The sequence below is a fragment of the Erythrolamprus reginae genome, unplaced genomic scaffold (assembly GCF_031021105.1).
Source record: "Erythrolamprus reginae isolate rEryReg1 unplaced genomic scaffold, rEryReg1.hap1 H_27, whole genome shotgun sequence".
Lineage (NCBI taxonomy): Eukaryota > Metazoa > Chordata > Lepidosauria > Squamata > Dipsadidae > Erythrolamprus > Erythrolamprus reginae.
In genome coordinates this window covers 426,442-447,607 of record NW_027248481.1, presented here as the reverse complement: position 1 = coordinate 447,607, position 21,166 = coordinate 426,442, and the positions used below count along the sequence as shown (strand labels likewise).

Below are 21,166 nucleotides of genomic sequence, written 5' to 3'. Positions count from 1 at the left end.
AGAGCTAGGCTATTGCCTCCACAATCCGGGTCCTCATTTTACCCACCTCGGAAGGATGGAAGGCTGAGTCAACCTTGAGCCGGTGATGAGATTTGAACCGCTGACCTTCAGATCTACAAGTCAGCTTCAGTGGCCAGCATATATACACCCACTAAAACTCTCATTGTGTATTCGACAAAGTAAATAAATAAAAATAAAACCTTGACAGTCCGAACATGGGTAGACTTCAAATCCCAGAATTCCCCTGTCAGAAAGGAGTTGAAGCCCATCCATCTTCAAGCTGTCCAAATTTGAATAACACTGCTCCTAAGATACCTTTTGTCCAACTAACCGTTCAGAAATCTCTCTATTGACCTTTCACACAGGAACCTTAAATAAACCTCATAGTCTTTCTCCTAAATGTCATCCAGATATTCTTTCGGCAAGCACCCAGTCCCCAATGCTTTCTTTCCTCCCCAGAGTCAAGTCAGGAGCTGGCAAAATGAGAGGCAAGTGACTCTGGGGATTCTTGTGAGCAACAGCTGTGGAAACATGGAACAAACAGGAAAGGTGTTTGTCACACACACAACCATTTCCTTAACTTGTCGCAGCAATCAGCTTTGCGCTGCAAATCTACTGCATGAAGGGAAAAAAAGGATAAAAGGATGCCGTGTATCTTTAATTTGTTGCTGTTGTTTTAAAAGTATAAGCTTTCAAGTTCACCAAAACCCAAACTCACACAATGGATAATTAAGGGATAACAAACTAGGTCCAACCGTAGAGGAGGCATGGGGAATGTTACAATAGAAAGAAGAACTTCAGATTTGATTGTGTGTGTGTGTGTGTATACATACATACATACATACATACATACATACATACATACATACATACATACATAGAAAACTCCCCAGCTAATTAATGATGACATCACAGAGAAAAATTACATCCTATGTGCATGCTCAATTTTTCAATTTAAGTCTGAAGTGAAATCAACCTTCATTGGTACAATTGAATCTATTAATCTCGATACCATTTCCCCAAAAGTATTAGAATGATAACTTCCGTAATTCCCAACCAGCTACCTCAGTCCATATGCTCTTCCTATCTGGGAATCCTATTAAATATTGGAAGGTATAAATTTGGAGATGATTTATTTATTAATTTGACTTCTATGCCGCCCACTCCAAATGGGACTCAGGCAATTGAGCTCCACCTATGTCCTACCACATGCTTAATCAATATATACAACTATATATATATTTCAAATTCAGCAAAAATATGTTACACACACACACACACATACACATGTGTGTACATAGAGATAAATCTTAGGTTCACTGACATCTCATTTGAGCTAAGTGAGGACAACATTAATTTGCTGAATTTAAAACTTGCTCATTCTTTATATAACTCTATGAGCTATCCTTAAATGGCCCGATATTTTTAATGAAATAACAAGCTTAACCATCCCTTAAGGGAGAAAAAGGTAATTGTTCATTTTTTCATTCCACCCCATATATTTCATGATTAGCTAAGGCAAATCTTTAATGGCGACAATCCCTGTCAGAATTCGAAATCCTGTGGAAAGTTGGGAGCTGTTGTCCAATAATCTAAGAGTTAGAATATAACTTGTCAGATGATTTATATGATTTTGGATTTGATGTTTTTTAGTATTTTAAATGTTAAATTTCTCACATACTGTATTTTATATTTGTCTTGTTGTAAGCTGCCCTGAGTCTCAGGAGAAGGATGGCAGAGAAATCTAATAAGTAAGTAAATAAGTAAGTAAGTAAGTAAGTAAGTAAGTAAGTAAGTAAGTAAGTGAATAATATTTGGGAAGATTCCCCATTGCTGATCTAAAATGAAGGATTTAATCACTCCACATTTCCTTGACATCATTACTTTATTTTATTTATTTATTTATTTTGTCCAATACAAATTGAAAGCTAAAGAGAATAAAAACGTGTAGTAGTAAATATCAGGGAAGGGATAGAAGAAGGGATATGAGAATAGAATACATCAATGAAGAGTAGAGGAAGGATATGGATGGAAGAAAAGATATATAAAATATAGGAGAGACAATTGGACAGGGGACGGAAGGCACACTAGTGCACTTATGCTCGCCCCTTACTGATCTCTAAGGAATCTGGAGAAGTCAACCGTGGAACGTCTAAGGGAAAAATGTTGGGGGTTGACACCACGGAGTCTGGTAATGAGTTGCTTTGCTTTTTGCCTACACCTCTCTCAAGGAGAAAATAAATGACTTTTACCGTCTGCATTCTGAATCTAAGAAAGCAGAATTCTGCACTCAGAATTAAAATAGAGATGAGCTTTTTCCTGCGGACAAGGACTAGCAAACCCCCCAAAGCAGAAAAACAGATCTATACAGATAGTCCTCGACGTACAACCATTGGTTTAGTGACCAAAGTTACAACAGTACTGAAAAAAAGTGATTGATGACCGTTTTTCACACTTTCACACTTTTTCACACTTATGACCACGGCATAGTCACGTGATCAAAATTCGGCGGCTTGGCAACCGGTTCATATTTATGGTGGTTGCAGTTTCCTGGGGTCATGTGATTGCCTTTTGCAAACTTCTGACCAGCACAGCCAATGGGAAAGCCAGATTCACTTAACGACTGTTTTACTGATTTAACAATGGCAGTGATTCACTTAACAATTCTAGCGAGAAAGGTTGTAAAATGGGACAAAATTCACTTAGACTCACTGTCTCGCTGAGCGACAGAAATTCTGGGCTCAGTTATGGTCATAGGTCGAGAGCTACAGACATGAAACAGACCAAGTGATACCAAGACTCAGAGCCATTGAAAGTTGCCTTTCTTTATCATCCACTGAAAATCCATTTAGAGTGAAAGCTTGTTTTATATCCATTGATCTCATTTATAAACTCAATATTGAGAACTGTACAATAAGGCTGAAGACTGAATTAATAGCTCAAAGATAATTGGAAACTAATAATTTTGGGGGTGGCAACTTTCATTGCCTTGCTAACTCAATACTGGTTTTATTGTACAGTATTATGAAAGTATTTTTGAAAATGTATTGGAAAGGTTTGTATGGAGAAAAATAAAAAAAATACCCTAAAAGAAAGATAAATTATTGAATATCCTCACCCAAATTGTGGATTTTAGAGTCAGACCTCAAATGATGCAAATAAATAAATTACTGGAATTGAGTTCCTGCATCTATTTGTTAAATTCATATGCCATCCATGCTTAAGAACAATATGAACATGCATACATTTGTTTGCTTGTTTGCTATTTAAAGAAAGTTCTATGAACATTTTGTTAAAAAACGAATAAATGTAAAAGACACAGGAAAAGTATCTTGATGACAAAGGACAGGAACGCAATCAATACTTGCAGAAACATTTTTTTTACGGCTCTCCTGGCAAAAATGTAGATTTCTCAGCAAATTGACTAGACTTAATGACTTCTTTCCAGGTTTTTCCTCATTAGAACCACCTTCTCTTTAAGACAAGGCTTCCCAACTTTGGTGACTTTAAGACACATGGACTTCAACTCCCAGAATTCCCCCACCCAAGCTGGCTGAGGAATTCTGGGAGTTGATGTCCATGTGTACACTATCAGTCAGCCTCCAATTGTGATAAAGATTCTGGCAAAATCTTTCTGTCAAAAGGTTCTAACCACAATTCACAAAATCATATACCAAAATGTCCTTCCTGTTAATGACTACTTCACCTTTAACCACAACAACAAACGAGCACATAAATTCAAACTAAATTTAAACTGCTCCAAACTTTACTGCAGAAAATACGACTTCAGCAATAGAGTGATCAATGCTTGGAATTCACTACCTGACTCTGTTGTTTCTTCCCCCAACCCCAAAATCTTCAACCTTAGATTGTCTACAGTTGACCTCTCCCCTTTTCTAAGGGCCTGCATAAGCGCACCATTGTGCCTATCGTCCCTGTCCTACTGTCCTATTTGTCATTACTTTCTATGTTATGTTTATATAAACTACTATCCTATACTTGATTGACAAAAATAAATAAATAAAAATAAATGAAAAATAATGTAAAATAAATAAACTGGGGTATTGTCAGAACTTTCACAATAATGTTGAAAACCAAGCAACTATCTAAGTTATCATAGCCCTGGTGTGTGTGTGTTTTTAAAAAAGGAGACTTCGCCTTGGGTGTCTTAGTCCCATCTCGTTGGACTTCATGTGATCAGGATGCTAGAGTAAGAGGTTGCTACTTCCCAACAAGGATACTCGTAGGGCCCCGGGGTCTGCAGTATCAGCATCTCACCAATGGCCGGTGGCAGCCCAGCCTTCAAATCACCTGTTGGCGTATTTGGCAAGCTTCTCTTCTTCCCAGGCGGTGTTCCCACCCCCGAAGTTCTCTCGCTGTGTCCGCTCCAGACCCTGAGAAGGCAGGAGAAACCTTACAGCAAAGCCAGAGCTGATCTTCTTGCACCCGTCCCAGCATCACAACCCACAACCCCATGCGATACAAACCGACCCTCTGCATTGCTGCTGTCTGCCCCTTATCATCATCGACACATCTCCATACCTCTCTCAGCAGCATTTATTTATTTATTTATTTATTTATTTATTTATTTATTTATTTATTAGATTTGTATGCCGCCCCTCTCCGAAGACTCGGGGCGGTTCACAACAACAGTAATAAAATATACAGAGTACAAATCCAATATAAATTAACAATGAAATTTAAAACCCATAGATATTAAAAACAATCATTACTGCACAATCATACCATTCTCATGTATTACAGTCAGGAAAAAAAAGGTGGTAGTGGGGGGAAGAGATAATTATTCCCCCCATGCCTGGCGACATAGATAGGTCTCCAACATCTTGCAGAAGGCGGGAAGAGTAGGGGCAATTCGAATCTCTGGGGGCAGGTGGTTCCAGAGCATTTGATCCAGAATACTTCCCTTCCATCCCCCCAAACTCCCTTCTGAGACTGGGGGGCAGGGGGGAGGCAGATGAATGCCTAGCTAAATTGGAAGGTCCACTTTCCATTCATCAATGCATACATTGCATACATACAAGGGTCGCCCAGAAGGTAATGCACCAAACAAATTTTCTGAGGCTATAGTAATGGCACAAATGCAAAACTTTAGATATACATTATTTGAACTGTCGGGAGTGCGTGTGTAAATTTTGCCTTTCTTCAGACAGATAGCGAAGCTGCAGCAGTGTTTTGAAAAGGCGTCTGTAAGCGATGTACGTTACAAGCAGTGTGTCGTCATTGGATTTCTCACTGCGGAGAAAGAAACCGTTGGGAACATTCACAAACGTTTGTGTGTAGTTTATGGAGAATCTGCGTGGATCTGAATGGATGCCATTCGTGGAAGACATTTTGAGGATGACGAAGAGGTGATTTGCATAGTGCAGAAATGGCTTTGTGACCAGAACAAGGAGTGGTACTAACAGGGCATACACGCCCTTGTGTCTTGCTGGAGGAAGGCCATAGAACAGGACAGAGATTACGTGGAAAAATAGGAAGCGTAGAAGAAACATCATTCTTTCTTGTGTGTAAGTTTCATTGTGTTCAATAAATAATTGTTGAAGAAAAAAAATGTGGTGCATTACTTTCTGGGCGAACCTCGTACAATGCTGGCTAGTGGGACCACGGAGAAGAGCCTTCTCTGTTGCGGCCCTGATCCTCTGGAACCAACTCCCCCCAGATATTTGTACTGCCCCCACTCTTCTCGCCTTCTGAAAGGCTTAAAAAACCCACTTTATGCTGGCAGGCCTGGGTCTGTTGAGCAATAAGTTTTCCACTCCTGCCAGTTTTTTTCTACTTGTTTTTTTCCTACTTGTTTTTATTCTATGCATTGGGGTATCGTAATTTTGTAATCATTTTATTGTTGTAAGCCGCCCTGAGTCCACAAGGAGAAGGGCGGCCTATACATTTGAAAAATAATAAACAAACAAATAAACACCCAATCCATTTTGGAAATCCTTTCTAGCTTCCTACCTTATTGAAATTGTCGACAAGAGCCCGACAGGTCTGGCAGGTATCTTGCTGGGAACCCCCAGAGCTTGGCATCCAGTGGAACAGCAAGAGGAAGAACAGCAGGGCAGGTGGGACTTTCATCCTGGAAAAAGCCATTTTCAGGCTAGGAACAAGACTGGAAGGAAGAGGAAGGGTGGTGAGACCAATAAGAATAGAATAGCATTCTTTATTGGCCAAGTGTAATTGGACACACAAGGAATTTGTCTTCGGTGCACATCAGCAGTAGGTTGCTCCCAGTTCGGCCTACTTCCACAAACCAGTAGCAGTGGCAGGAAGTTCCACCCACCCGCCTGGGATGCTTCTGCACATGTGCAGAAGCATCGCGCTCGCTCACTTAAGAGCGAATCAGAAGCGACAGGGTTTAGAACCCACTACTGGTGCATATGCTTCCAGACTACATAAAAGAAAAAAAATACATTCATCAAGAATCATATACTGTAGTAAGATACAACACTTAGTGATAGTCATAGGTTACTAATAAGCACTCAAATCATACTAGGAAACAAGTAAAACAATATAAATAATAAATATACAAGCAACATGATTACAGCCGTAAGTAGGAGGAGATATGTAATAGGACGAGAATAATAATAATACAGTCTTGGTAAATAATAAATTAAATAATAATAATAAATAATAAAGTTTCTGATGGGGCAAGAGACTTCTAGGCAGTGGATATGTGACAACATGGGTTGAAGATTATTCTGCATAAGCTCTACACCTGTATTCTTGATATGCTGGGTGACAATCCAAATCTTAATCAAAAGAAGTTGGGATTTAAAAATTTCAGGGTATAAGGAGATGTATTGCAAACAACTGGAGAAGATTTTTTTAAATCATTTATTTCTTACATTTATTTGTTTCCTCCCAGGAACTAAATTATGTTGATTTAAAGAAAACTGCAAAAATCTGAATGGCCAAGGTTGCATATCCAGACATATATTCAATTTCCCCCAAATTACTCCACAAGGTAGTTTAGAGATTGGAGAGACCCAAAGTCAACTACTCAATCTGGACAAATAGCTGTCCAATCTCTTTTTAAAAAACCCCAAGTGATGGAGCACCTTCTGAAGGCAACCACTCCACGGATGAATTGTTCTAACTGTCAGGAAATTTCTTCTCAGTTCTAGGTTGCCCTTCTCCTTGATTACTTCCCATCTACTCTTTCTTGTCCTGTGCTTCACGTAACTTCCTCTTCTTTATAGCAGCCCTTTAGGTATGGGAACACTAAAGATATTTTTGGAAAGTAAATGGATTATTATAATCTCCTTCCCAAGAGCCATTTAGCTGTCCAGTAACTGCTCTGATAGTGTACAATTTCTGTGCAACTCCATTGCTTTGTCTATATTCTCATACTTGAGAATGGAGAAACCTAAGCTTCCTGTAGCAAAAGAATCTAAAAAACAGGAGTTGTGTTAATCCCAATTACCCTAGATATAATGTCCATGTAAGCATGCTCATGAATATACAGTAAATGACTTGCAAGTCATATAAACTAATAAGCCTCAAATAACAGATGCAATTTATATATAAATTAGTAAGTCACATCAAGAAGAAAAGACTCACTCAATCTGGTAGTATCCAAAATCTAATACTGGTAAATATGCATTATGCTTGGCCTTGGTGTTCTGCCATTTCCCTGTAGCAACAGAGAGATATAGAAAACCAACTCAATGGCTCAAAACACATTTTAGGCAGACACCAATCACAAATATAAAAGTCACAGATACTGGATACAACCAGTAACAGCCGGATCAAACTGCTTGATCTAAAAAAAAACCTCAGTCTCCCAAACTGTCATTAATGAACAGATTATGAATCTCATTCTTTTAACAGATTACTAAATGCTATCGATTTAAAGTAAACTGCAAAAATCTGAATGGACAAGAGATACTGGAAATATTAAACCTGCTGTAGGTATGGGGTATCCTAATCTCCAGCAGATGGCATCAAATCTACCTTCCCAGGCAGACACCCTCCACAAGAATTGGACTACAACTCCCACCATTCCTCAGCCTACATAACCAACAGTCATTCCATTGGCCTTACTGATGGAGGTTATAAGCAAGTTAAGACATCAGGTTGTGGAAAAAACACTACTCCAAAAAATAAAGAGAGCACTTAAAAACAACACAACATAACTCCAAATAAATCAAACTTCTGTGAAATCAAACTGTCCACTTAGGAAGCAACACTGATTGACAATCAATTCCACATGCTGTTGTGCACATTCAATTTTGTACAGAACAAAGTGTTCAATGAGAATATTTCATTCATTCAGATCTAGAATGTGTTATTTGAGTGTTCCCTTTATTTTTTTGAACAGTATATATGTTATAAGAATCAATCTGTGAAAACTAATCAAGGAGAGAAGCAACTTAGAACTAAGGAGAAATTTCCTGACAGTTAGAACAATTAATCCATGGAACAGCTTGTCTCCAGAAATTGTGGGTTCTCCAGCATTGGACTTTTTAAAGAAGATATTGGAAAACCATTTGTCTGAAGTGGTGTAGGGTTTCCTGCCTAAGCAGGGGGTTGGACTAGAGGACCTCCAAGGTCTCTCCCAACTATTGTATTCCATTCCATTCTATCCCCATTCCTATTTGAAATTCAGAATATAGCAGCAAGCCACCACAGCACAATAGGGACCTCAACTGATGACCACTTCCTTTAGAAAGCCAATTATGAATTTAGGAGGACTTACTTCAGGATCTAAGGGATCATTGAGCAAATCAAATCCAAAGTTCTCGCTGGAGGCACAGAATGACCACGCTCAAAGGATCCTAGTCGGAGACATCATGGGAAGACCTGGCTCATCAGAGAAGGCTGTACTAATGAGAGAGGCGGAAGGCAAAGGAAAGAAGACGGTGGGACCAACGTTGCTATGGGGTGCAACGTTGGAAGATCTACCTATATGGTTGCTTGAATCAAACAAACCCCCCCGCCCCCACTTGATGGCACATAACGGATCTAGAGAACGTGTAAACGGGATGACACGGGATTCCACTTGCTCCGATCTCTCTGCCTAGCGGCTCCAAGTCCAAAGGAGGGATTCCCCCCCCTTCTGGGGCGCCCCTATTTTTGCAGATAGAAAAAATTGGATCCACTCTGTGCCACCGAATGGCCAACCCAGCCCCCCTCTTCTCCCCCCCCCAAGACAAGTCCAAGAAAACGTGTTTATTTTTCTGACCCACCGCCTACTTCGGGGACTCCCAACCTACCTGGCCTCTCCCGGCTGGCCCCCTCGGGAGAGCAGCACAAGCCAACGGGGGAGGCCCGGAAGTGCAGCGCCCACTTTCGCACGCAAGGCTACACCCGGGTCCGCCGAAGCTGAGCGCTCCCCCCGCCCCCCTGCGACCGCAAGATCGCCATCAAGAGGGAAAGGGGAGGGTAAATCCTTCCTGTCTCCGCCAATGACATCGGGCTCTGTGCGATGACATCACCCCTCCTCCTCCCAGCGACCAATAGCCGGGCTCCGTCCGGTTTCCCCACTCCCCCCGCCGGAGCAGCACCTGTCAAGGCGCTTAAAAGGGCCGCAGTCAGGCTACTCTGCAGTTGTGAAGGCAAGAAAGTCCCTCCGGAACGAGATTGTATTTCACCCTCCATTAAAAACCGTCCGAACAAAAATAAAATCCTGTTACTGTTGAACACAAGTGTTCTCGTTCTGAGCCCAAAATATGCTTCGGGGAGCTCATAATCCTGTCTTTCCCACTATGTTTGCCCTGCAGATTAGTTGATTTTATTATTGTTGTTATTTTATTCACAAAAAACAGTAATACACAGCAAACGAGATTAATATGCTGGATTTCGTATCACAATATCACAAGTCAAAAACATACCAAGCGTCTTGGACTTCATTGTTGTTGTTGTTGTTGTTGTTGTTGTTGTTGTTATTATTATTATTATTATTATTATTATTATTATTATTATTATTATTGAATTCTCTGCCCTGGTTCAAGAAGGTTGGATAAAGGTGCATAAACATTGTCGCCAGCAGTCTTTGCTAAAATTAACATCTCATTTGAAAGTATTATTCATGTATTTATGTATGTATGTATTTACATTTGTATGCTGCCCAGCTCCCTAAGCCTAAGGACTCTGGGCGGCTCACAACAAAGAATAACAAGACATTGTATGATTGCTATATGAATGACTGGAATTGATTTTTAATACAATTAAGGATTTTAGTTAACCATGTAATTTTAATTTAATTGAATTCATTTTATTGTAATTTACTGTTTTTCATATGTTGCGAGCTGCCCTGAGTCTTCAGAGAAGGGCGGCATAGAAATCCAATCAATCAATCAATACATAGATACACTACATACATACAGTATTAAAATAAACTGCTCAAAAAAATAAAGGGAACACTCAAAGAACACATATCTGAATGAATGGAATATCCTCATTGAATACTTTGTTCTGTACAAAGTTGAATGTGCACAACAGTGAGTGAAATTGATTGTCAATCGGTGTTGCTGCCTAAGTGGACAGTTTGATTTCACAGAAGTTTGATTTACTTGGAGTTATATTGTGTTCTTTGAGTGTTCCCTTTATTTATTTTAGCAGTATATTTGAACATCGATAAAAATAGAGACGTTTAAAAACAATTTAAAATCTACAATAGGACCAAATATATCATTGATGGTCAGATCTTGATGCTGTATCATCAAGTAGAATCTGCATTTTTGCGGTCACTGCTAAATACACCTTGGCTGGACAGGGAGCAGCTGTGCAAACATCAAGTTTGAGTATGTAAATATGAATTTGGGTGGATTTGTGCCACAATTGCAATAGCAGGAATATCTTGTAAAACTGAGCAGGGGTGGGGGGTGGAGGAAGGGGAGAGAACCCCATTCAGAGCAGTTACTGAGAAATGTTTGTTTAATGTTTAACAAGATTTGTATGCTGCCCAACTGCCATGGATTCTGGGCGGCTAACAACAATATAAGAATTGCAGTATCAAAATAAAATATAAAAACAATCAATAACTCAATAACATTCAAACATTCCGTCATTCATGGTCCCAGGCCCACTGGAAAAGCCAGGTCTTAATAGATTTCTGGAAGGCCGGCAGAGTAGCGATAGTGCAAATCTCCGGGGGTAAAGGGTTGGAGCTACCACAGAGGAGGCTCTTCCCCACGGCCCCATCAACCGACATTATTTGGCAGTCGGGACCTGGAGAAGGCCAACTCTGTGGGCACTTATTGGCTGCAGGGAAGTATGAGGTAGGCAGCCCCATAAATAGTCTGGTCCTAAGCCATGTAGGGCTTTAAAAGGTGATAACCAATACCTTGAATTGCGCCCAGACACCAACTGGTAGCCAATGCAGCTTGCGGAGAGCTGGAAATGTGAAGAGGGTGGGGGGACTTTAAAAAAAGCTAAGGAAGATCAGAAATTGCATCAATCCTGTATAGGGAGGAGGCTACTTTGGGAGACTTTGAAAGCCCTTCAAATTCAGGTCACTTTTGCAGCAGGATGAATTGGCCTCCACAGATTGAGAGGGACTTAAAACACTTAAAGTCTACTTTAATGACTAACAAAATACAATTATGAAAAACTGCAAGAAATTGCCTTCTTAAAAAAAACCCTAATCTGTCTACAAAAGGAGATATGGTACCTGGTATTCTCCAAATATTTTAGCCTACAATCCTCACATCCCCAGGCCATACTGGCTAGGAGTGACAATATACTCCAAATCAAGTGAAAATCATCAAATTGTATACCTCTCTTTGACTTTGCCTCAGTGTTTTTCAGGTTAGCAACTTTTAGATCTGTTGACTTCAATTTCACAGAATTTCCCCAAATTGGCTCCACATGCACCTCAAAGTTGCTGAAGTTGGGAAACACTGATTTACCTCATAGTTTTCTAGTTTAACATTTTTATTGAGTTATAAAATATTGTAAAATATGAAAATAGAAAAGCAATATAATAATATGAACAAGCCATTACTGTAAAGATCTATCAATTCACTCGATAAAACCCAAAATCAAAGTTTCATTCTTTTTTCCACATCAAGCATGAATTTCAGAAGCAGTCTCCACCTGGAAGCAAAAGTACTTTTCTTTAATCAAAGATGTCAATTTTGCCATTACAGCCAATTCCATCAATTTCTGCAATCATTTGTCCATATAATTTAAATATCCCAGCAGCCATTCAGGTCCCACAGAGTTGGCCTTCTCGAGGTCCTGTCAGCCAGACAACGTTGTCTGGCAGGACCTGGAGGAAGAGCCTTCTCTGTGGCGGCCCCGGCCTTTTGGAATCAACTCCCACCAGAGATTCGTACTGCCCCCACCCTCCCTGCCTTCCACAAGGTCTTAAAAATTCATCTTTGCCCGCAGGCTTGGGGCCACAAAGTTTAACATCCAGTCCCAGCCGATGAATGAATTTATATGTATGATAGAATGAATTGGATGTTTGGTTTTAAGAAATTGGGGTTTTACAAATGTACTGTATTTTAACTTTAGATTGCTACATGTTTTTTATTTCATTTTGTTGTGAGCCGCCCTGAGTCTGAGGAGAAGGGCGGCATGGAAATCTAATCAATCAATCAATCAATCAATCAAATAATAATAATTAATAATAATAATTTATTAGACTTGTATGCTGCCCCTCTCTGAAGACTCGGAGCGACTCACAATGAAATATAAATAAATATAGTAGGAACTGAAGTGTCTTTCCATTTTTGTGCATACAATAGTTTTCCAACGCAGATACACCATTCCCTACTTTTCACTTGACAATGCAAAGTAAAAGCTGAGGCCTTCTGAAAGAAAGAAAGAAAATGTATACAAAGCCATCAGAAAAAGATTTCTATCATTAAACACATACAAATTGTCTCCAGTTTGTATCTATGTATTCAGTGAGCGTGTACACACCAGTGTGTTTGAAGAGCTCCAACATGAAGTAGTGCTCTTTTGGCAGTAGTACAATAATACATTTATAAGCATCAGAGAGAGAAAGTATTTAAGACATCCTGATTGAAAAGGGAAGTAGGGGGAGGGCAACTTAACAGCATTATGGGCAGGGGAGGTTTGCCATTATCTCTGCTACCGGTATGCTGCATGTGCAATTTCGGTTGTCTTGCATGTGTTCATGCACGCCTAGCATTTTTTGCTTCTGCCCATGCTCATGAAGCAAAAAATATGGTAAATTTTAAAAAAAGATGGTGGCGCCCATACGACGGCCACTGGAGTGATCGCGTGCAAATTGTGAAGTTTGGCGGCCGCTACTGGTGCACAATCCGCTATTGCATCGATAGCAACCCACTACTAATTATGGACCTTGGGCAAAGCAGTGTACTGTGGCCTCTGCAAGTACTCACAGGTATAAAAATGGAAATGGTCGATAAAATTAAACACATTTATTTTACTGTCATCTAAGGATTCATGAAAATGCAGTAAAATTTAATATGTTACATAGAAAACTAGAAACCTAGAAGATTGACAGCAGAAAAAGACCTCATGGTCTATCTAGTCTGCCTTTATACTATTTCCTGTATTTTATCCTTGGGTGGATATATGTTTATCCCAGGCATTTTTAAATTCAGTTACTGTGGATTTATCAACCACATCTGCTGGAGGTTTGTTCCAAGCATCTACTACTCTTTCAGTAAAATAATATTTTTTCACGTTGCTTCTGATCTTTCCCCCAACTAACTTCAGATTGTGTCCCCTTGTTCTTGTGTTCACTTTCCTATTAAAAACTCTTCCCTCTTGAACCTTATTGAATCCTTTAACATATTTAAATGTTTCGATCATGCCCCCCCTTTCCCTTCTGTCCTCCAGACTATACAGATTGAGTTCATGAAGTCTTTCCTGATAAGTTTTATGCTTAAGACCTTCCACCATTTTTGTAGCCCGTCTTTGGACCCGTTCAATTTTATCAATATCTCTTTGTAGGTGAGGTCTCCAGAACTGAACACAGTATTCCAAATGTTGCTGTATTGATATACCAGGTGCATTGAAGGGTTTACATACAGTATGGGGGCCCTATGTTCGTGGAGCCCATGGGCAAATGCCCATCAGGTCGATGCGTAAAGGCAATGGAGGGGGCCGTCACAACTGAAGCTGGTGTTATTTTAAAGATTGAAACAATCATTGTGTCAAAAGAGGAACAAAAGGTTCTATCAATAGAATAGCAAAGCAAACAATATAATATTTGCTCATATTTTGTGTTACCCAAGCCCATTACAACATGGACAGGGTAATTCTTCTGGGAAGAAGCCTGAAGAGATGCCCTTCCTTGCTCTGGCATTTGAATATGCTAATAACAAGCTTTTCACATTAATAAAAAGAAAACACCAGAAACCGGAACATAATCAAACAGAGCTGGGGCCTCGTTTCGTTTAAAGTGTTTCCTTCATCCAAACTGTTAACATGGTAACACTGTGTTTATCTAATTATTTACTAAAGCTTGCATTTCTTTTGTTAAATTCATTGTGATTGAGTAGTATACAAAAAAAAGGCAATAAAGGGTTGTCACAAGATGAAAACAATCTGTCAGTACTGTATTTTTAAAATATAGTAAATTGAAGAAAAAGGCAATGAAAAGACGTATTCAGCAACCACTGGGGTTTTAAACAATGTAGAATATATATTTCTCTGTCTTTTCATAATAAGGATTAAAAGCCAATTCAGTAAAATAGTCAGAAGATCAATCAGTGCAGACTCACTGGGGAAATTCAGATGGTAGGCAGGGCGATGGAATATGCCTGGTTATGACAGGGTTGGCAGTGGCCAATAGGAACCAGTGGGAATGTATTTCCCTTAGCCCAGCGTTCTATATCCTTAGCCATTTGAAGATATTTGGACTTCAATTCCCAGAATTCCTTAGTCATGACTGGATGGAGAATGTTGGGAGTTGAAGTCCACCCAATTTCCAGTGATGCTAAGGTTGAGAAACACTGCCTTAGTCTCTGTATGCATAGCATCTGGGCCCCTCGGCTGTATTTTTTGGGAGGATTTAAATCTTCTCAAATTTGTTCCCAACGGGTTTCTCTTGTTCAGCCCTGATGCAAAAAGGATGTTGAGGCTCTAGAAAGTGTACAGAGAAGAGCAACAAAGATGATTGGAGGACAGGAGGCTAAAACATATGAAGAACGGTTGCAGGAACTGGGCATGACTAGTTTAATGAAAAGAAGGACCAGGGGAGACATTGTAGCAGTATTCCAATATCTCAGGGGTTTCCACAAGGAAGAAGGAGTCAACCTATTCTCCAAAGCACCTGAGGGTAGAACAAGGAGCAATGGGTGGAAACTAAACAACGAGAGAAGCAACATAGAGCTAAGGAGAAATTTCCTGACAGTGAGAACAATTAATCAGTGGAACAGCTTCCCTCCAGAAGTTGGGAATGCTCCAACACTGGAAGTTTTAAAGAGGATGTTGGATAACCATCTGTCTGAAGTGGTGTAGGGTTTCCTGCCTAAGCAGGGCGTTGGACTAGAAGACCTCCAAGGTCCCTTCCAACTCTGTTGTTGCTGTTATTGATGCTGCTGCTGCTGTTGTTGTTGTTATTATTATTATTATTATTATTATTATTAACACAGAGAGATGGTAGACAAGATGGCAGCTACAGAGCTGAGTCAAGCCAATTTGAAAAGACTCAAATTATGACTGGTTGCTTAGTGACTGTTAGAGGACAGTTATAAAGGACCCCGAAAAAGGTACTTTGGATCCAGATTCGATTGTCCTGTAAGGACTCACAACAACCATCACAACGCACATAATTGTGAACTTAATAATGGTCTTAAGTCGAAGACTTGCCTGTGCAAAGAATGGCATGGTTTTTTCCCCCTTTTTAACCCAAACTTGCCTCATCTCCTTCTGAGGATAAAAATTACAGGGGGGGGGGGAAATAGAGAGAGCGAGCAATTAGGGCTATTCTCTTCAGAGTTTAGTAGTAGCATCGATCTGGGTATGTTACAATGGGTATCAAAAAAAGGTGAAAAGATGACAGGCACAACAGTGTCATCGAAGCCCTGTTCCCTTTTTGCACAACACTTTTTAAAAAGGACTGTAAGCTTTGATATTTTGATTTTTTAAATAGCCCCCACTCCCAGTTATCCCCCAAAACAGGCTACAATCATTCCAAAAAGTAAAGGTAGCCTTCATCTTTCTCCAATCCTGGTAACATTCTGAAAGGTATCAAAGATCTGTCTATATTACCAGACTTTGGAATAGGTCACACAAGAAGCCCTGTAACATTTTATTGTTCCTGTTTTTATAGAGCATCGAATGTCCGGCATCTTTGGGAATAAAGCATTCTTCGGAGAGGGGCGGCATACAAATCCAAGTAATAAATAAATAAATAAATTTATGTAAAAAAAATAAAACTAAATAGAATAGAATAGAATTTTTATTGGCCAAGTGTGATTGGACACACAAGGAATTTGTCTTGGTGCATATGCTCATTTGGTTCAAATTGATAGTGAAACAGTTCGGTCCACAGCTCATTTTGGAAAAGTTTCGTCGGTCTTACAGCTTCTTTTTCATGTTTGCAGGGAATGAGGAAGTTAAAATAAGTCCTCTCCACCTGGGTTTTAAAATGATTTTATTTAAAATACAGTACATAAATAAATGAAAGAGCACTTGGCATGCCCTAAAAATAAACTCTGACTCAAGCAAATATAACTTCTTCTCAACTATGTTTTGGGATCCAGAAATGCTCCAGAGGCATCCTCAAGAAATAAGAAGGGCAAATTTTATGTGAAAATAATTCCCAGAAGAAAAAGTCCAGGATTAAGAGGAAAAGACTGTAGAGCATCCTGGAAAGCTACAAAGACAGCAGGAAACCTACCAATTTATTTTCTCATAAATAAGTGTTTTGTGACTGTCCACACCCATCTCTCTTGCCATTTTATGAGAGTATCGATGACATGAATAAGTTACCCTTTGACAATTTATGTATTTATATGTTGATGGTTCTTATTTGCAGTATGTTTCTTCCAAGAGGACTACAGTATTGTCCTCTTGAATCAACTGTCTGGATCTGCAGGAATTCGGCTCTAGATGGCAGTGTTATTAATGTGTTTCATAGGATCATTTGTCTGTAAAGGGCAATAGAAGAAATCTAAATCCTTGAATTGTGATCATAGTTGAGTCCAAAATTTACATTGCTAGGAGAGACAGTTAAGCCCCATTTTATGACTTTTTCTTGTCACTAGTGTTGGGCGAACCGAACCCACATAATTAGGGTCCGTACCGAATTTTATAGTGTTCGGCATGCCAGACCCAAACCCGATTTTTTAAAACAATTTTTGCTCCGGTTCGGTGTTCATGCCGAACACCATGAAAGCCACCGCCCAGCTGTCATCTGCTGAGAAGAGGAGGAGGAGCTGAGCGCCGGTGGCGGCGGAGGAAGGCGAACACCGGGGAGCTGTCGGCCGGTTGGGAGGATGGGAGGGAGGCACAAAAGGAGCTGGGGAATCCCTCCCACAAAGAGATTCCGGGGCGGAGCTTTGATGTCACGTATACCGGCAGGTTGCTAAGGACCCCAAGGTGATCACTTCCTGGATTCCATGTTTATTTTTATGTGAAAGGACCGCCCTTTGCTTGCAGCACCGCTGCGGCATCCTTTTTAGTAAAAATAAAAATATTTTTACGTGAAAGGATGCTGCAGTGGTGCTGCAAGCAAAGGGCGGTCCTTTGTCATAATTTTTTTTTTTAAATTAAAATCTGTAAATATAAAAAACGATGGGATTCCGGGGACGGAGCTTTGATGTCACATAGTGTTCGGGTTTGGTTCGGGTTTGTCTGAACTTGCCGAACCCGAACACCGTTGGGTTCGCCCATCACTACTTGCCACCGTTGTTAAGTGAATCAAGTGAATTGTTAAGTTAGTAAAATGATTGTTAAATGAATTTGGCTTCCCTGTTGACTTTGCCTGTCGGAAGGTCACAAAAGGTGATTCAATGGCCTCAGGACTCTGCAACCGTTATAAATACATAACTCGATCATGTGACCATGGGAATGCTGCAATATTGTAACTTCAAAGAGCCACTAAATGAATGTTTGTAAGTCAAGGGCTACTGTAGAACATCTTCTGTCAAAGAAACAGAGGATCAATATACTGTACCTGTGTCAATTCTCCCTCTTCACCCAAAAGTCTGCTTCAAATGAGCAAAAGATCTAATTTGAAACACCAAGCCAGAAACCTGGGAATGCTCAATGCTATTGTGCCTCTGGTACTTACTTTCCTTTCTCTTTCCCTCTTGAGGGAAACTTTGTTTGTTTTAGTCAATATCTATAGGTGCCCAACACAACCAGGTGACTCTGGGGAGCTTACAATTCTAAAATTTCAAGACAATTTAAAAAAACAATTAAGAAGACTTTAAAACAATAACAAAACAAATAAAAGAAAACTTTCCACACAGAGACCAGGTGTCCAGTCTGTTCTCCAGCAAAGACAAATAGCAATAGCATTTAGACTTATATACTGCTTCATAATGCTTTACAGCCCTCTCTAAGTGGTTTACAAAATCAGCATATTCTGGGTCCTCCTTGGAAGGATGGAAGGCTGAGTCAACCAAGGGCCACTACAGTGGAGGTATGGGGCCCAGTTACTGGGCAGGGAAGGAACCCACTGGCCAAGACAGCTGGAGCTGAGCCAATCACTCTTGTTGACTCCTCATCTCTAAACGCTTCCCTGATACATCCTAATTGCCCTCGTGGAAATTGTCCGGAGAAGAAGGGAAACACCACTTCCCAATTGGAACAAACCAACCAAAGATGATTCTGTGGTCTGTGGCAGAGGTCTCTCAAACATTTAGTAATGCAAACATTTGGGCAAGCAGGATGTGGGGATGAGTTCCTGATAAAAGGCGGAGAATGTGCCCAAAGCCCTTTATCATTTTTAAATAAAGGTTGTGTGAACCATCTTGAAAGAAACCTTCTGGAAACCAGTAAATGCATCCTTTCAAACTTGCTGAGGTAGCCATATCAGTCCAGGTTCAGTGTCACCATGTTGAGATGTTTCCACAACCTTCTGAGATACATACCCTGAAGACCCTTCCATCGAAACCAAGCCAACACTGAGACTTCACGGGACATGGCTCCCTTGACGTTCTGAGAGAGCTAATTTCATGAAGTGCTCTGCATCACCCTTAATTTGAATTATTTCTAGTTTTTAGCGTTATTGCATTTTGCTGGCCAAGCACGTGCCTCAAGAGAGCTCCAAAACAAGGCATGAAGGCAAGATGCCCCCATCTTGGGAGATTCTCCATTCCTGATCTACTGAGGGTCTCCCTTCATATTATTGGCTGGTTACCATTCAGTAATACGACGACCAGCTCCTTACGTCCAGCGGGCAATTAAACACTTGAACCACCATGCAAAACAAGTTCCCATCCATGATTCTCTCTTGCTACGTCATCAAAGTCTTCTTTCCAAATTGCAAGAACAAACTGCCCACTCTGACTTGTTGAAAAGCTATTTGTGAAATGCACTTTTGCCAGCTCACTTAAGGATGGTGACCGAATGCATTTCCTCTGTTTATCCTCCTGCTGAGAAAACAGCAATGGTAAGTTCTACTAGCTGGGGTACTTTTGCTGGCAATCGCGCACTGCCTGTTCCAGGCACTTATGGATGCCCTCTGCGTGTCTCCTGAGGCTGTTCCTCTGCTTGTGTCCTACTCTGTGTCCAGCCAAGGCCTGCAGGAAGCTAAAGAGCTGAGAGGGCAGAGGATAGACAGGCACAGAACGGAAGAGATCGGGGATCTCATTGGCTGGAAGAAGCTCCTCAAAGCAGCCGACAACGTAGGTGGCCCCAGCCTCACCCGCCAGGAAGTCAGGCAGGACGCAGTTGAGGGAAGCCAAGAATGTGCTGTCTGGTTTGAAGGTGGACCGAGGGAAGTTGTGTTTCCAGCCCAACCATTCTGCACAACTGGCCAGGGCGCCGTGGGAAAACAGCAGGACAATAACTCCGCCTTCTTGAAGTATCAGGCGTCGCTGGGCATGGAACCACTGCATGGGCCCCACGGACCCCAGCTCCCCACGGCTCCACAACTCCAGGGAAACAGAGGCTTGCAGCTGAGTCAGGGCATCTGCCAGGATTCCTACCACACGCTCGTAGCCTTCATGATCTGGAGAGTAGAGAATGAGGACCGGTCGGCCGTGAAGCATTCCTGCAGTGAGAGAGAGAGAGAGAGAGGATAGTCTATAAACAATAACAAATCTTATAACAACAACAACAACAATAACAACAGCAGCAGCAGCAATAACAATAACAACAACAACAGAGTTGGAAGGGACCTTGGAGGTCTTCGAGTCCAACCCCCTGTTTAGGCAGGAAATCCTACACCACTTCAGACAGACGGTTGTCGAACTTCCAGGGGCACAAAACTTCCAGTGTTGGAGCATTCACAACTTCTAGAGGCAAGCTGTTCCATGGATTAATTGTTCTAACTGTCAGGAAATTTCTCCTTAGTTCTAAGTCGCTTCTCTCCTTGTTTAGTTTCCACCCATTGCTTCTTGTTCTACCCAGTTTCTTTGGAGAATAGGTTGACTCCTTCTTCCTTGTGGAAACCCCTGAGATATTGGAATACTGCTACAATGTCTCCCCTGGTCCTTCTTTTCATTAAACTAGTCATGCCCAGTTCCTGCAACCGTTCTTCATATGTTTTAGCCTCTAATCCCCTAATCATCTTTGTCGCTCTTCTCTGCACTTTTTCTAGAATCTCAACATCCTTTTTGCATTGTGGCAACCAAAACTGAATGCAGTATTACAAGTGTGGCCTTATAAAGGCCTTATAAATTGGTATTAACACTTCTCATTGTTATGTTTTCATGTTGCTAAATAAAGGAGACCACCGATTGGACCAGACGCAGCCAATAGGAAGCCGCAGGCACGACCAATAGAAAGCCTGCAAAGCGCAGCCAACGGGAAGCCCCGGCGCGAAGCCTTGAAACAATGTCACCAATCCCGGCGCTGGCAACAAAGTATATAAGTGCGGGTTTAGCCGCGGTTTTTCTAATTCTATACCAGCCTGCGAGCTGGACTCTGGGGATGCTCCTGATTACTTAATAAAGAGCTGTTGTCACTTTCCATGATCTTGATTCTATCCCTCTGTTAATGCAGCCTAGAACTGTGTTGGCTTTTTTTGCAACTGCTGCACACTGCTGGCTCATATTTAAATGGTTATCCACTAGGACTCCAA

General features: G+C 40.8%; 2 protein-coding genes across 5 annotated transcripts in view; both read right to left on the bottom strand.

Annotated features, from left to right (window-relative positions):
- Positions 1–9,468, bottom strand: part of LOC139155526 (protein disulfide isomerase Creld1-like) — a 36,601-nt gene extending 27,133 nt beyond the window's left edge. Inside the window, exons 1-4 of one of the 3 annotated variants that reach the window (XM_070730692.1) lie at positions 9,234–9,468; positions 8,717–8,843; positions 5,974–6,127; positions 4,312–4,394 (exon numbers count right to left, since the gene is read on the bottom strand). In XM_070730692.1, the coding sequence (XP_070586793.1) occupies positions 4,312–4,394; positions 5,974–6,108 (218 nt within the window). In that variant the 5' untranslated portion in view covers positions 6,109–6,127; positions 8,717–8,843; positions 9,234–9,468. Of the gene's footprint in view, positions 1–4,311; positions 4,395–5,973; positions 6,128–7,578; positions 7,632–8,716; positions 8,844–9,233 lie in introns of those variants that run through there. The other 2 variants (XM_070730690.1, XM_070730691.1) reach the window with 2 other exon arrangements.
- An 8,199-nt stretch (positions 9,469–17,667) lies between these two features.
- LOC139155531 (interleukin-17 receptor C-like) overlaps positions 17,668–21,166 on the bottom strand; it is a 44,996-nt gene continuing 41,497 nt past the window's right edge. For both annotated transcript variants that reach the window (XM_070730701.1, XM_070730702.1), the window contains exon 19: positions 17,668–20,134. In XM_070730701.1, the coding sequence (XP_070586802.1) occupies positions 19,542–20,134 (593 nt within the window). In that variant the 3' untranslated portion in view covers positions 17,668–19,541. The remainder of the gene's footprint in view (positions 20,135–21,166) is intronic.